Here is a 12,917-nt window from a genome sequence, read left to right on the forward strand (position 1 = left end):
GCAGTAGTCCAATATCCCTAGTTCCTAAAGGCAGATGAGATGATACATAAAATATAAATAGAGGCAAAGCAGAGTAAATAGAGGAGGAAGAAGAGGAGGTGGAGGAGACAGGAAGTGAGAACATTCCAGTCCGAGAGGGAAGAGGTAGATGAGTCAGGAGAAAGGGTGTGGCCAATCCAGGCCCACTAATCCCAAATTATCTAGTTTAGCCCCCGTCTCCGCCCCTCGCTCTCAGATTAGACGTGTGGGCCAGAATCAAAATAAAGGCACAGTATGTCCCTCTGTCTCTCTGCAGACAGCTCCTCAACCAAGAACAAACTCTCAACATACACAGGACAAACACTCCTGTCACAAACATATTATTTGGGGTGAGGAATTGTGTTGTGGACAGCTCACTGACCGTACCCATGGCTCTACTGAAGTCAGGCTGGCTCTGGAGACAGAGTGAGTACTGTAGCTTCAATGTCTCTCGAATAATGTCATGTTGTAGTCTAACCTAGTGTCTACATGTTTTGGTCTTGGATACAGCCTTAGCCTTTACAGGTACTATCTTTACCAAGTATAGACCTCAACGGCTCAACAAAGCATAAGAAGTTGTGTGGGGCACTAGTACAAGAGTGATATCAGCACTATATAGTACACTTTGAAAGACAGGTTAAGTGGCGTGTGAGGTCTGTAGAAATCTTTTCTCCCATTCGCAGTCCATGCCACTCACTCCAAAAACTGTTCTCCCATGTTCTTAAGACTGTTGATGCCATCAAGATCGATTGATTTGGACTTTTAAATAAGATCAGAATCATTCTAGAAGGTGAATGTTACGATGGTTATGAAATTCCAATCCTCACTCTACTTGTGCAGCCTGGCCATAATCTAATGAGCGTTAGCGAATCAGTGACTCACACAGACAGGCCACAAGCCAACCACAACCGCCGGAGAAAAACAACAATGGATTTAGAGCTTCAACCATATAAATAAAAAACACTTCAAATGGCTGTAGGTCTACCCACTACAGAATCATTGACTAAAATGGGTATGTGCTGAATTGAGACAGAATATGGCTGACGGTGCATTTCAGTTAATGTGAATAAATGAAATAGATGGAGCATTTCAGTATGTGGATAAACTAAATACAAGTATACACAGTTGTCAAATTCGACCTGACCGATTGAAAACTAGACATCATAAACTAACCCCAAATCTACTCTACTCCACTTCACACTCCATCTCCCCCTCCCTCTCTCTCTTCCTTACTTACTTCAGCCTCTATCCTAAAACACTGGAAGCTGAATTGGTGTGACCTGTGGATCGATGGAACCCTGGCCTTCTACAAGACGGACAGTAGGCGAGAATTTGAGCACCGAGTGGGCCTCAAGACCAGCTGTGTGAGTGTCAAGTCTGGCCTGGAGTGTGCAGGTGAGGAGGGAGTGTATGGAAAGATTGGGGTTATTCCCTGGGCTTATAGTGCACTACTTTTGACCAGAGTTTCTTGAGACATGCTGTATTCTTTATTACAGAAAGTACGTGGAGTCCAAATATCTTTATTGACCTACAAAAGATTTGTGCCTTTGCTGTGGACCCAAATAAAGCCTTGAAATGTACAGTGTCCATATTAGACTGACACAACACCAGTTTATACTGAGGCTGTCCTAATATGGACACCCTAATAATGTGTGTGTAAGTGTGTGTAACTCTATCTGTCTCTGTTGTTGTGCAGGTCTCTCTCCCCCAGAGAACCACCCCAGGGAAAACCTGGTGGTGGTGCAGCTTAGAGACAGTACCACAGTGATCCTGTGTGCCAACAGTGAGGACGAGGCACTGTGAGTCTGTATTCTTTCTCTTTCCCTCACACACACACACACACACACACACACACTCCCTCGGTTTTACAGTACACATTCTTTATTTCTCTCTCACTCTCTCTCTAATTCTCCCTTCCTTTCTTTCTCATTTTCTCATTCTGTTTTGGCAGAGCGTGGAAATTGACAATTCTAGAGGTGAGACGAAACCCAGTAAGTAACCCCATTATATTTCTACAACGTGCACCACTGAGTACTGTATCAATACATCCCATATCCATATACCCATAGCATACAGTATATGATCAATGTTTATTGGGATGCTCAGAGGACAGTTTTGTTTTATCCCTAGCCTTATCTTATCTTCTCATCCTTTTCAGTTTGTGTATGACCCGTATAACGACTCATACCCGTCCGTCCCAATGGACGGCCACAACACCATCTACCTGGCTCCTGGATCAGGTAAAGACAACACAGCCAAGCTCTGGGTCATATTCATTACTGCACAACATAGCAAAACTTTTTGCAATAAAAAACAAGTTCAGGTAGTCCCTCCCTGTTTCAGTCCGTTTTCTTCCGTTTGGTGCCTAGTGAATACGACTGATGTCAGCAAGTAAACAGTGTGAATCTAGCAATCCTTTCCAAGACTCCCTGAAATCAGTTGTTGAGAAAACTATCCTGGTTATATCAAATCCAAAAATTATGATAAAACACACTCATATATTCACCTATGCTCCTGTATAGAGTAGTACACCATATATTAAGCATCTCACCCTCCATCTCTCTCAGGTACCCACCACATACTGATCCAGAGAGACCCGTACGATGGCATAGGAGAACAGGTGGCACTGGGGCTACTGGCGGGCATGGCGGCAGGCGCTGCTATGCGCTCCTTTCTCTGGATGCCCTTCTTTTTCTGCTGATATAGAAGGCCTCTATAAGCAGGGAGGCACAGCTGGGAAATGCCCAGGCTCATATATGTAGTAGTGCTGCTGTAGGCATCACTCCTGAAAGTTTTATTTTCTTGTCATCCTTTAAAAGTAATGATACCTTAATAGAAATGGACTCAAGTAAAAGCGAAAGTCACCCAGGAAAATACTACTTGAGAAAAAGTCTAAAAGTATTTGGTTTTAAATTTACTTAAGTATCTAAAGTAAAAGTAAATGTATACATTATTTCAAATTCCTTATATTAAGCAAACCAGACTGCACAATTAAAAATATATATTTTATGGATAGCCAGGGGCACACTCCAAAAAATAAATAGTAAAGTACAGGTACTCCAAAACACTACTTAAGTAATACTTTAAAGTATTTTTACTTAAGTACTTTAGACCACTGCCGTTGCAGAATATGGGTGCACGTGTGTGTGTTTCTGTCTGTGTGTGTGTGTATCATCATTTGTTGTACATTTGTCCTTAATGACATAGCCTAAATTCACACAGCATATTTAGTAGGAATGTACAGTACCCATCAAAAGTTTGGACACATCTACTCATTCCAGGTTTTTACTTTATTTTTACTATTTTCTACGTTGTGGAATAATAGTGAAGACATCAAAACTATGAAATAACACATATGGAATCATGTAGTAACCAGAAAAGTGTTAAACAAATCTAAATATATTGTATATTTGAGATTCTATTCTTATTTACAATAAAATTGACTCCAAAATCACCCAATGCATTATTTACTGTGAGATTCTTCAAATTAGCCACCCTTTGCCTGGATGACAGCATTGCACACTCTTGTCATTCTCTCAACCAGCTTCATGAGGTAGTCACCTGGAATGCATTTCAATTAACAAGTATGCCTTGTTATAAGTTCATTTGTGGAATTTCTTTCCTTCTTAATGCTTTTGAACCAATCAGTTGTGTTGTGACAAGGTAAGGGTGGTATCCAGAAGGAATCCCTATTTGATAAAAGACCAAGTCCATATTATGGCAAGAACAGCTCAAATAAAGAGAAACGACAGTCCATCATTCCTTTAAGACATGGTCAGTCAATGACGAAAAGTTTCTTCAAGTGCAATCGCAAAAACCATCAAGCGCTATGTTGAAACTGGCTCTCTCATGAGGACCGCAACAGGAAAGGAAGACCCAGAGTGTCACGCCCTGACCTTAGAGATCCTTTATTCTCTATTTTGGTTAGTTCGAGGTGTGACTAGGGTGAGCTTTCTAGTTTCTTTATTTCTAGGTTGGCTTGGTATGGTTCCCAATCAGAGGCAGCTGTCTATTGTTGTCTCTGATTGGGGATCATATTTAGGCAGCTTTTTCCAACTTGTTTGTGTATAGTTGCCTTGAGCACTGCATAGCGTCACGTTCTTTTTGTTCTTTATTGTTTTTTTGACGTGATAAAGATGATGAACTCAAACCACGCTCCGATTCTTACAACAACGTTCGTGACACAGAGTTACCTCTGCTGCAGAGGATACGTTCATTAGAGTTAACTGCACCTCAGATTGCAGCCCAAATAAATGCTTCACAGAGTTCAACTAACAGACACATCTCAACGTCAACTGTTCAGAGGAGACAGCGAGAATCAGGCCTTCATGGTCAAATTGCTTAGAAGAAACCACTACTAAAGGACACCAATAAGAAGAAGAGACTTGCTTGGGCAAAGAAATAATGTCAATGGACATTAGACCGGTGGAAATCTGTCCTTTCGTCTGAATCCAAATTTGAGATTTTGGTTACAACCGCCGTGTCTTTATGAGACACAGAGTAGGAGAACGGATGATCTCTGCATGTGTGGTTCCCATCGTGAAGCACGGAGGAGTAGGTAGGATGGTGTCGGTGTGCTTGCTGGTGACACTGTGATTTATTTAGAATTCAAAGGCACACATAACCAGCATGGCTACCAAAGCATTCTGCAGTGATACGCCATCCCATCTGGTTTGTGCTTAGTGGGACTAACATTTGTTTTTCAACAGGACAATGACCCAAACCAGGCTATGTAAGGGCTATTTGACCAAGAAGGAGAGTGATGGATTGCTGCATCAGATGACCTGGCCTCCACAATCACCTGACCTCAACCCAATTGAGATGGTTTGGGATGACTTGGACCGCAGAGCGAAGAGAAAGCAGCCAACAAGTGCTCAGCATATGTGGGAACTCCTTTAAGACTTTTGGAAAAGCATTCCTTATGAAGCTGGTTGAGAGAATGCCAAGAGTGTGCAAATGTGTCATCAAGGCAAAGGGTGGCTACTTTGAATAATCAAAAATATTCCAAATATTTTGATTTATTAACACTTTTTTGGTTACTACTGTACATGATTCCATGTGTGCTATTTCATAGTTGTGATGTCTTCACTATTATTCCATAATGTAGAAAATAGTAAAAAATAAGGAAAAACCCTTGAATGAGTAGGTGCGTCCAAACTTTTGACTGGTACTCTATATGAAACGTATACGTTATGCAACATATATGAAAAACAGAAATGACCCGACCTGCATATTCAGCTGCTTGAGGTTCATGGCACCCCACAGAACCCTTGACTGCAATACTTTTTTAACTTGAAACATTGAGGTGCAAACGCTGATTACATGTATTAACCTTAGATCCTTTACTTAATTTCAGGTACAGTTTTCCATTCACTATGTTTGAGTGCAATGATGCTGTTACTTTCAAATTGAATAAAATAGTTTCAAAACCATGGCTATGAAAATGTATATAAGATGACAGAATACTTACTTGCATAATTGTAATATAAGGCTTTCATGAGAGTGCATCACTGTTGCCTGTATTCAGCCTGTCTGGTGATGGTGTTCCACAGTCCTTCATCTTCTTGGCTTTTCCTCCGTGTCTCTTTAGGGTAGAAGCAGTTTCTTTTATGATATAAAGCATAGAGAAATATGTATCCAATACACTCCCCTACTTATATATTTGGACAGTGAAGTTAAAACGTTTCATTGGTCTCTATACTCCAGCATTTTGGATTTCAGATCAAATGTTTTGTATGAGGCGACAGTACAGAATGTCACCTTTTATTTGAGGGTATTTTCATATATATCTGTTTTATAGTTTAGAAATTAATGCACTTTATGTATCTCGCATTTGAAGGTGTCATAAGTATTTGAACAAAGTGCATTAAATGTAGTCCAAAGTTTGGTATTTGGTCACATATTCCTAGCATGCAATGACTAAATCAAGCTAGTGACTCTACAAACTTGTAGGAAGCATTTGCATTTGGTTTTGGTTGTTTCGGATTATGTTTTTGCCCAATAGAAATGTACAGTAAATAATGCATTGGGTGATTTTGGAGTCAATTTTATTGTAAATAAGAATAGAATATGTTTCTGAACACTTCTACATTAATGTGAATGCTACAATGATTACAGATAATCATTCATTACTAATGATGAGTGAGAAAGTTACAGACTCAACAAAGATCGTGCTCCCATCATTGCGTGATAGGAATATGGGGCCAAATACTAAACTTTTGACTAAATGTAATATACTAGAAGTGAATTTCTCCAAATACTTACAATATGACACCTTCAAATGGGGACTATATACATAAAGGGCTTTCATTTCTACGGTAAAACAAATATGTAAGAAAATACCCTCAAATAAAAGGTGACATTTTGTACTGTAGCCATTCTATCTCATATCCAAAATGCTGAGGGAGCTGAATTAAAAGGTTTAGCTTCACTGTCCAAATAAATACATAGGGGAATACATGTATAATTTATTAGACATCAGTTGTAGCCTACACACTTGTCAATCAATCTATGTTGATGTAGTTTTTCTCCAAAACAATATTCACATGATGATGGTGAACTTCAGAGAAGCAGAAGCAAACCATACCACTAGAGGGAGACAGAGCACATGAAACCAACATCTAATGGTTTGCTCCTAGCAGAATTTTGCTAGCCTAAGCGAATGTCTGTGCCTCGCATACTCCCCTAAAAGACCTTCACTTGAAATATTAGAAACAAGAGGAAATATCACTGTTTGTTACAAATATTTCAAAACTGTAGTAGTCTATTAAACTCTGCTTGTTCATGTGGTTTTTAGCATCGAGTCATAAATCAAGTCTGACCCTTCTACACCATGCCTTTCCACCATAAAAAATAAACCATCCTACAAAATCAAGTGTTGTTTTTTGTTTGAATTAAATGTCAGTGGTAACAACTTCTTAATAACACTGTAATTCAGATTCATTCATTCAGATTTAATTCCGATTCATCACACACAATGGGAAGGGTGTTGTAAAGCAGACCTACAGTAAGGCAAATTAACATAATTATTTACTTAATCTCTAAACGATAAAATTATATTTTTTATCAAGCTCTCAAATCAGCCATGATTAATCAACAAAACCTTAAATTATCCTTGATTTTCCCTTTAAATGTCCATGACACTCACTTTGATGGTCAATGACACCAGTCTGTACCTCTCTTCCCAGATTGTGTGGTTGTTTTGTTAGGGTTGCGTCAATTCGAATCTGGGATCTGGATAAGTATGACACTGAGTCACCGATTATATACTATGTATTTTTTTATTAGCTAAGCAATAAGTGGTAAATGCAATTTTCGTATATACGGGCTCTCTGTCCCACCTCGCAGGGCAAAACAGAGAACTTACTTGTTCCTGACAAAGATATTATAAATATACTCTTACAGAGGTAGTTCCTTGTTGGCGCAGAGGCTGGTCCCAGCCCCCTAAGCGCTTCAGCGGTCAGTCGTTGTAGCTGTGGTTATCAGGCACCTGGCTCTTGTTATCTAACAAAAGACCGTTTGTTCTTTCAACACTATGTTCTGAATGTGCCCCCCCAACTCATTGCACAGGTCTTGTCTTCATGATATTCTGTATTTTTCCATCATGAGAAAGGCCCAAGGCCCTGAAACTGTTAACAATGTCTCAAGTCAGCAATGTTGCATAACACATACATTCACACAAGCCAACAGCAGATAATATTCAATCACATATATGGTAACTGCTATATTGCATAACACAGAATCCTCATAGTTTTGAATATATTGTATTTGCTTAATAAATTGTTAGCAAACTTGTATACGCCAGCTGATGCCTTATTGCATAATATAGGCCTACTTACATGTTTTAGCCTACAAATAAATGTAGGCTGTTGCAGTGAAAGAGGAGACTGCCTTCTTTCACGTCTAATTGATTGAGCACTTTAGGGTATTTCTTATTATATTACTTCACATTGATAGACAATTCCCTAGAAAGCAATGCAAATGTTCCTTTCAGGGAAAGATTCAATCATCAGAAAACGGTGTTTACAAAAATGAAACACGTTGCATTATGGGAGTATAATGATTGACACGGCAGCCATTTTCTTGCTGGACGCCGTGTTCCCACCATTGTGTGAGAGATAGTAAATACTGAAACTGCTAGACAACCATAACATTTATTTCCTTGCGAAAAAACATTTATAGTCACGTCAGGTAAGTGGCATATTTTAGCATGTTGTTTTGTCTGAAACACTTAACCACATTTTATATAAGTTTTAGATTGGTTAAACTTCATTTTATTTCAAAATATCCTTCCATTCCGTCGGTGTAGAAATGGAAAAGCGACTGCCGCGATGCCAGAGGCTTTCTACTTCCACTGGCGGAAGCAGATATAAAATTCTGATCCAATTTCATGTAGTTTTACTTCGCTTGTACGGTGTGAACAAACATTCACATACAACTCAAAGCAACTTTTTGGATAGCTACAGTTGTCTACTTTGATGTTTTAATACTCGTCGTCCTGATTTTTGATTTGTTTTTATTAGATTTTTCAAAGTTCATGTTCCGCTCTTTGCCAGTACATTGGTAGACTTTATTCGATTGCCTCTTCATTTGCGGCCATAATCTTGCGGTTAGAGGCGGCACAATGGTTTGTGGACCCATCCCTACGTTCTAAGTAGTGTATCTTGATTGGTCGACAGCGAGAAAAATGCCCACTGGATTGGATGTTTTTTGATAGGCGATCTGCATACTAGTTTGATTGGTTGGGCAGTATCCGAGTCTTCACGGGTAGGATACTGGTCCAGAGAAATAGATTTCCATGACTGGCCCACTGTTGCTGTAGCATTGCAGCTGTTCAGCAAAATAGAAAGTTGTCATAACAGAGTAGTAATCCAGATGGAACCATTTCAGTCATCATTTCTCCATAATAGCAACATACTAGTTAGTCTGATTAATAGTTAGTCTGATTAATCAGGCTGTAATACACAATAAATTGGTATATAAACTTGAGACATTTGTTTGCAAAAATCGGCTAAATATCCCTTACAAGCCAGAATTTTTAAATAAAATTACATTTACAATTACTATACCTGTTGTACGTATGGTTTGGCCTTTTGCTGCTCAAAATATCCACGGGAAAGTATTGTTTAGCTGATTTGTAGGTTGTTCTGAAATTATTCAGACGCCTTGACTTTTTCCACATTTTGTTACGTTGCAGCCTTATTCTAAAATGGATTAAATAAATAAGCCCTCATCAATCTACACACAATACCCCATAATGACAAAGCGAGAATTTATTTTTAGACATTTTTGCAAATGTATTAGAAATAGAAAAACAGATACCTTAAGTATTCAGACCCTTTGCTATGAGACTCGAAATTAAGCTCAGGTGCATCCTGTTTCTATTGATAATCCTTGAGATGTTTCTACAACTTAATTGGAGTCCACCTGTAGTAAATTAAATTGATTGGACATGATTTGGAAAGGCACACACCTGTCTATATAAGGTCCCACAGTTGACAGTGCATGTCAGAGCAAAAACCAAGCTGTGAGGTTGAAAAAAAATTGTCTGGAGAGCGCTGAGACAGGATTGTGGCAAGGCACAGATCTGGGGAATGGTAACAAACATGTCTGCAGCATTAAAGGTCCCCAAGAACACAGTGGCCTCCATCATTCTTAAATGGAAGACATTTGGAACCACCAAGACTTCCTAGAGCTGGCTCCAATACAAAACAGTATTCTCTGCTCTGAGGAAACCAAGATTGAACTCTTTGGCCTGAATACCAAGCGTCACGTCTGGAAGAAACCTTGCACCATCCCTACAGTAAAGCATGGTGGTGGCAGCATTCTGCTGTGGGGATGTTTTTCCAGTGTCGGGGACAGGGAAACTACTCAGGATCGAGGGAAAGATGAACAGAACAAAATGCAGAGAGATCCTTGATGAAAACCTGTTCCAGAGCGCTCAGGACCTCAGACTGAGGCAATGGTTGACCTTCCAACAGGACAACGACCCTAAACACAGAGCCAAGACAACGCAGGAGTGGCTACAGGATAAGCGTCTGAATGTCCTTGAGTGGACCAGCCAGAGCCCAGACTTGAACCCGATCGAACATCTCTGGAGAGACCTGACAGAGCTTGAGTGGATCTGCAAAGAAGAATGGGAGAAACTCTCCAAATACAGGTGTGCTAAGCTTGTAGCGTCATACCAAAAAACACTCAAGTCTGTAATCGCTGCCAAAGGTGATTCAACAAAGTACTGAGTGTAGGGTCTGCATACTTATGTAAATGTGATTTTATTATTTTTTTTTTTTTTTTGTTATTGCAAATTTGCAAAAATTCCTAAACATTTTTTTGAGGAAAAAATTAGGAAAAAGTCAAGGGGTCTGAATACTTTGCGAACACACTTGGAAAAATTATATTTCAATATATTTGCAACTCACAGAATGTGTATAACAGAGCATTGTTGACACATATTCAACATGTTTCCAATGTGGTTTTTCCTGTCTTTCAAGTATAACTAACTCGTCATGGCTCGTACCAAGCAGACCGCCCGTAAATCCACTGGAGGAAAGGCTCCACGTAAGCAGCTGGCCACCAAGGCTGCCCGCAAGAGTGCGCCGTCCACCGGTGGGGTCAAGAAGCCCCATCGTTACAGGTAAAGCATCGGATCACCCCTAAAAATAACAGTTTGTGTTCACCCTTGAAAGTACACATGTGGATACAGCCCTATTATGACATGTAGAGCTTGTGTGAAACCACACAGGTGCTACCAATCCATATTGTTATGGAAATGACTTGACAATCATAAGTCCCCATATGTCCGAAATGCCACCCTATTTCCTATATAGTGCACTACTTTTGACCAGGACACATAGGAAATAGGGGGCCATTTCAGACGCAGACACTGTTTTCAATTACGGGTTCAACAAGCCTTATAACTAAGCAGTGACTGCTGGTAAACGGTCGTCACCATTCAGTGTTTACCATGGCCAGACACGACCAGGGCAGTAGCATTCAGCATGGGGATATGAGCAGTGAAGAACTATATTAAAAGAGAAAAGAATATAATTACTTTCCCCCCTAGTCATACTGACAGTGTGTTGGTTCCAGGCCCGGCACTGTGGCCCTGCGTGAGATCCGTCGGTACCAGAAGTCCACTGAGCTTCTTATCCGCAAGCTGCCCTTCCAGCGCCTGGTGAGGGAGATTGCTCAGGACTTCAAGACCGACCTGCGCTTTCAGAGCGCCGCCATCGGAGCACTTCAGGTCAGTGGCTGTGTGTGAGTGAAGCTCTGTTCCTCCTAACCCAGATCATGTCCTAATTGGCCTATACACATCTCAAAATTCATTTTTTTTGTGCTGACTCACTGTTCACCATGTGTTTGAAAATCATTCTGTCTGCAGGAGGCGAGCGAGGCATACCTGGTGGGTCTGTTTGAGGACACCAACCTGTGCGCCATCCATGCCAAGCGTGTCACCATCATGCCCAAAGACATCCAGCTGGCACGCCGCATCCGTGGAGAGCGTGCTTAGATGCCGCCCTTTCTTTTCTCCAATGCTCTATTCTCTTTTTTCTTTACCTCTAACTGTCCTCACCTTCTCTCTCTCTTTCCCCCCACCCTTCCATCTCACTCCTCAGCCCCCTCTCGCTGTATTCTTCTTGGTAGACTTTAGAGTAACGGTGATTATGATGAGATAGAAATGTGTCTGAAAAGTATCGTCTCTCATAGTTTTTGTCTTCAGCAGATGCTTTAGGGTATCTTTTTTGTGCACGTAGTAGGAGTCGCTGATCAGAAAAATACACACGCATGCTTAGAACCATGCATCCTCAGCTCTCCTACAACAAAACTACTCTGATTGACCAGGGGAGATATCAGGCATGTGTGTGTTTTGCGACAGGTTTCTGCAACACACACACACAGGGGGGCAGACCAGAGGGGTGTCGCCCGGGGCTAGTCTGCTTAAGGGGAGTGGCAACTTCCACAGCAGGGTGCTACTTAAACTAACCCCAGGGCCTCTGCACTGTCTGCCCACCTCCCATTCTCACCCACTTCCTGCTCCATCCTCTACACCTGATCTGGGGTACTCTCCCCATGCACCCTCATGCCCACCACAGCCACACCCCTTCCCTGCCTACTCCCCTGATCCCTATCCAGCCCTTCCACACTCTCCTGCCCCTCTAAATTGATGGTTGGGGGGTTGTTGTCTGTGGAGCGCTGTTAGTCTATTGGTGTGAGAGCTCTGATCAGCCAAGCAAATTGTATTCAAACGAGTATCTCTTCTTGGCTACTTAATTTTTTAAATTATTATTACTATCATTGTGGATATGGTGTCTTTAAAAAAAGATATATATAATTCATACATATATTTTCTTTTTACAACTGCCAGAGATGTCAAAATAGGAATAAGGAAAAAAAAGTGATTGACGTTTTAAGACATGGGAAACTCTTGTTTTTACAGAATTATTTTCAAACCAATCAGGAAGAGCTCTGTTTCATAAGCAAGCTCCTGTTCCAATGGCAGCCACACGGGGCCGATATATACCAGCCCCCTTCCTATTTAGTTTTTCTCACTATCAGTTTGTCATTATCCATGATGCTACTCTCAGTCTCTTTACCTGATCTCTGTCTCTTAAGATGAGCATTAGTTGTCACACCTGTAAAAATGCTACTTTGTAGTAGCAAGAGTTACTCTGCACGTTTGGGTTCTTTTCTGTTGCTCTCACGTCTCTAGCTCTGACCATAGAATCTGTCCGTTTCCTCAAAATTTGTGATACACAATATAACCTCATGTTTGTTTTCTTATATTTTTTTCTTATTCCTCCAGATTTTCAGATGTTTAAATAAGCTGATGTTTGTATTTTCCAAATTTCTCATATTATGGTGGTAATAAATAGATATCCAAATGGGTGTCTTTATCTGTT

The 12,917-nt window shown here is 40.5% G+C and overlaps 2 protein-coding genes across 2 annotated transcripts; both read left to right on the plus strand.

Annotated features, from left to right (window-relative positions):
- Positions 1-254: 254 nt before the first annotated feature.
- On the plus strand, positions 255-3,479 carry plekhb1 (pleckstrin homology domain containing B1). Its single transcript, XM_046307563.1, has 6 exons — positions 255-444; positions 1,261-1,413; positions 1,715-1,817; positions 1,970-2,009; positions 2,177-2,258; positions 2,586-3,479. The coding sequence occupies exons 1-6, from the start codon at positions 408-410 to the stop codon at positions 2,717-2,719; spliced, it is 549 nt and encodes a 182-aa protein (XP_046163519.1). The 5' UTR covers positions 255-407; the 3' UTR covers positions 2,720-3,479.
- Positions 3,480-8,066: 4,587 nt separating this feature from the next.
- Positions 8,067-12,917, plus strand: LOC123999141 (histone H3.3A). Its single transcript, XM_046304594.1, has 4 exons — positions 8,067-8,208; positions 10,509-10,651; positions 11,107-11,260; positions 11,399-12,917. Exons 2-4 carry the CDS (start codon positions 10,524-10,526, stop codon positions 11,525-11,527), a joined length of 411 nt encoding a protein of 136 aa, XP_046160550.1. The 5' UTR covers positions 8,067-8,208; positions 10,509-10,523; the 3' UTR covers positions 11,528-12,917.

This window comes from Oncorhynchus gorbuscha, linkage group LG16, assembly GCF_021184085.1.
Source record: "Oncorhynchus gorbuscha isolate QuinsamMale2020 ecotype Even-year linkage group LG16, OgorEven_v1.0, whole genome shotgun sequence".
NCBI classification, from domain to species: Eukaryota; Metazoa; Chordata; class Actinopteri; order Salmoniformes; family Salmonidae; genus Oncorhynchus; species Oncorhynchus gorbuscha.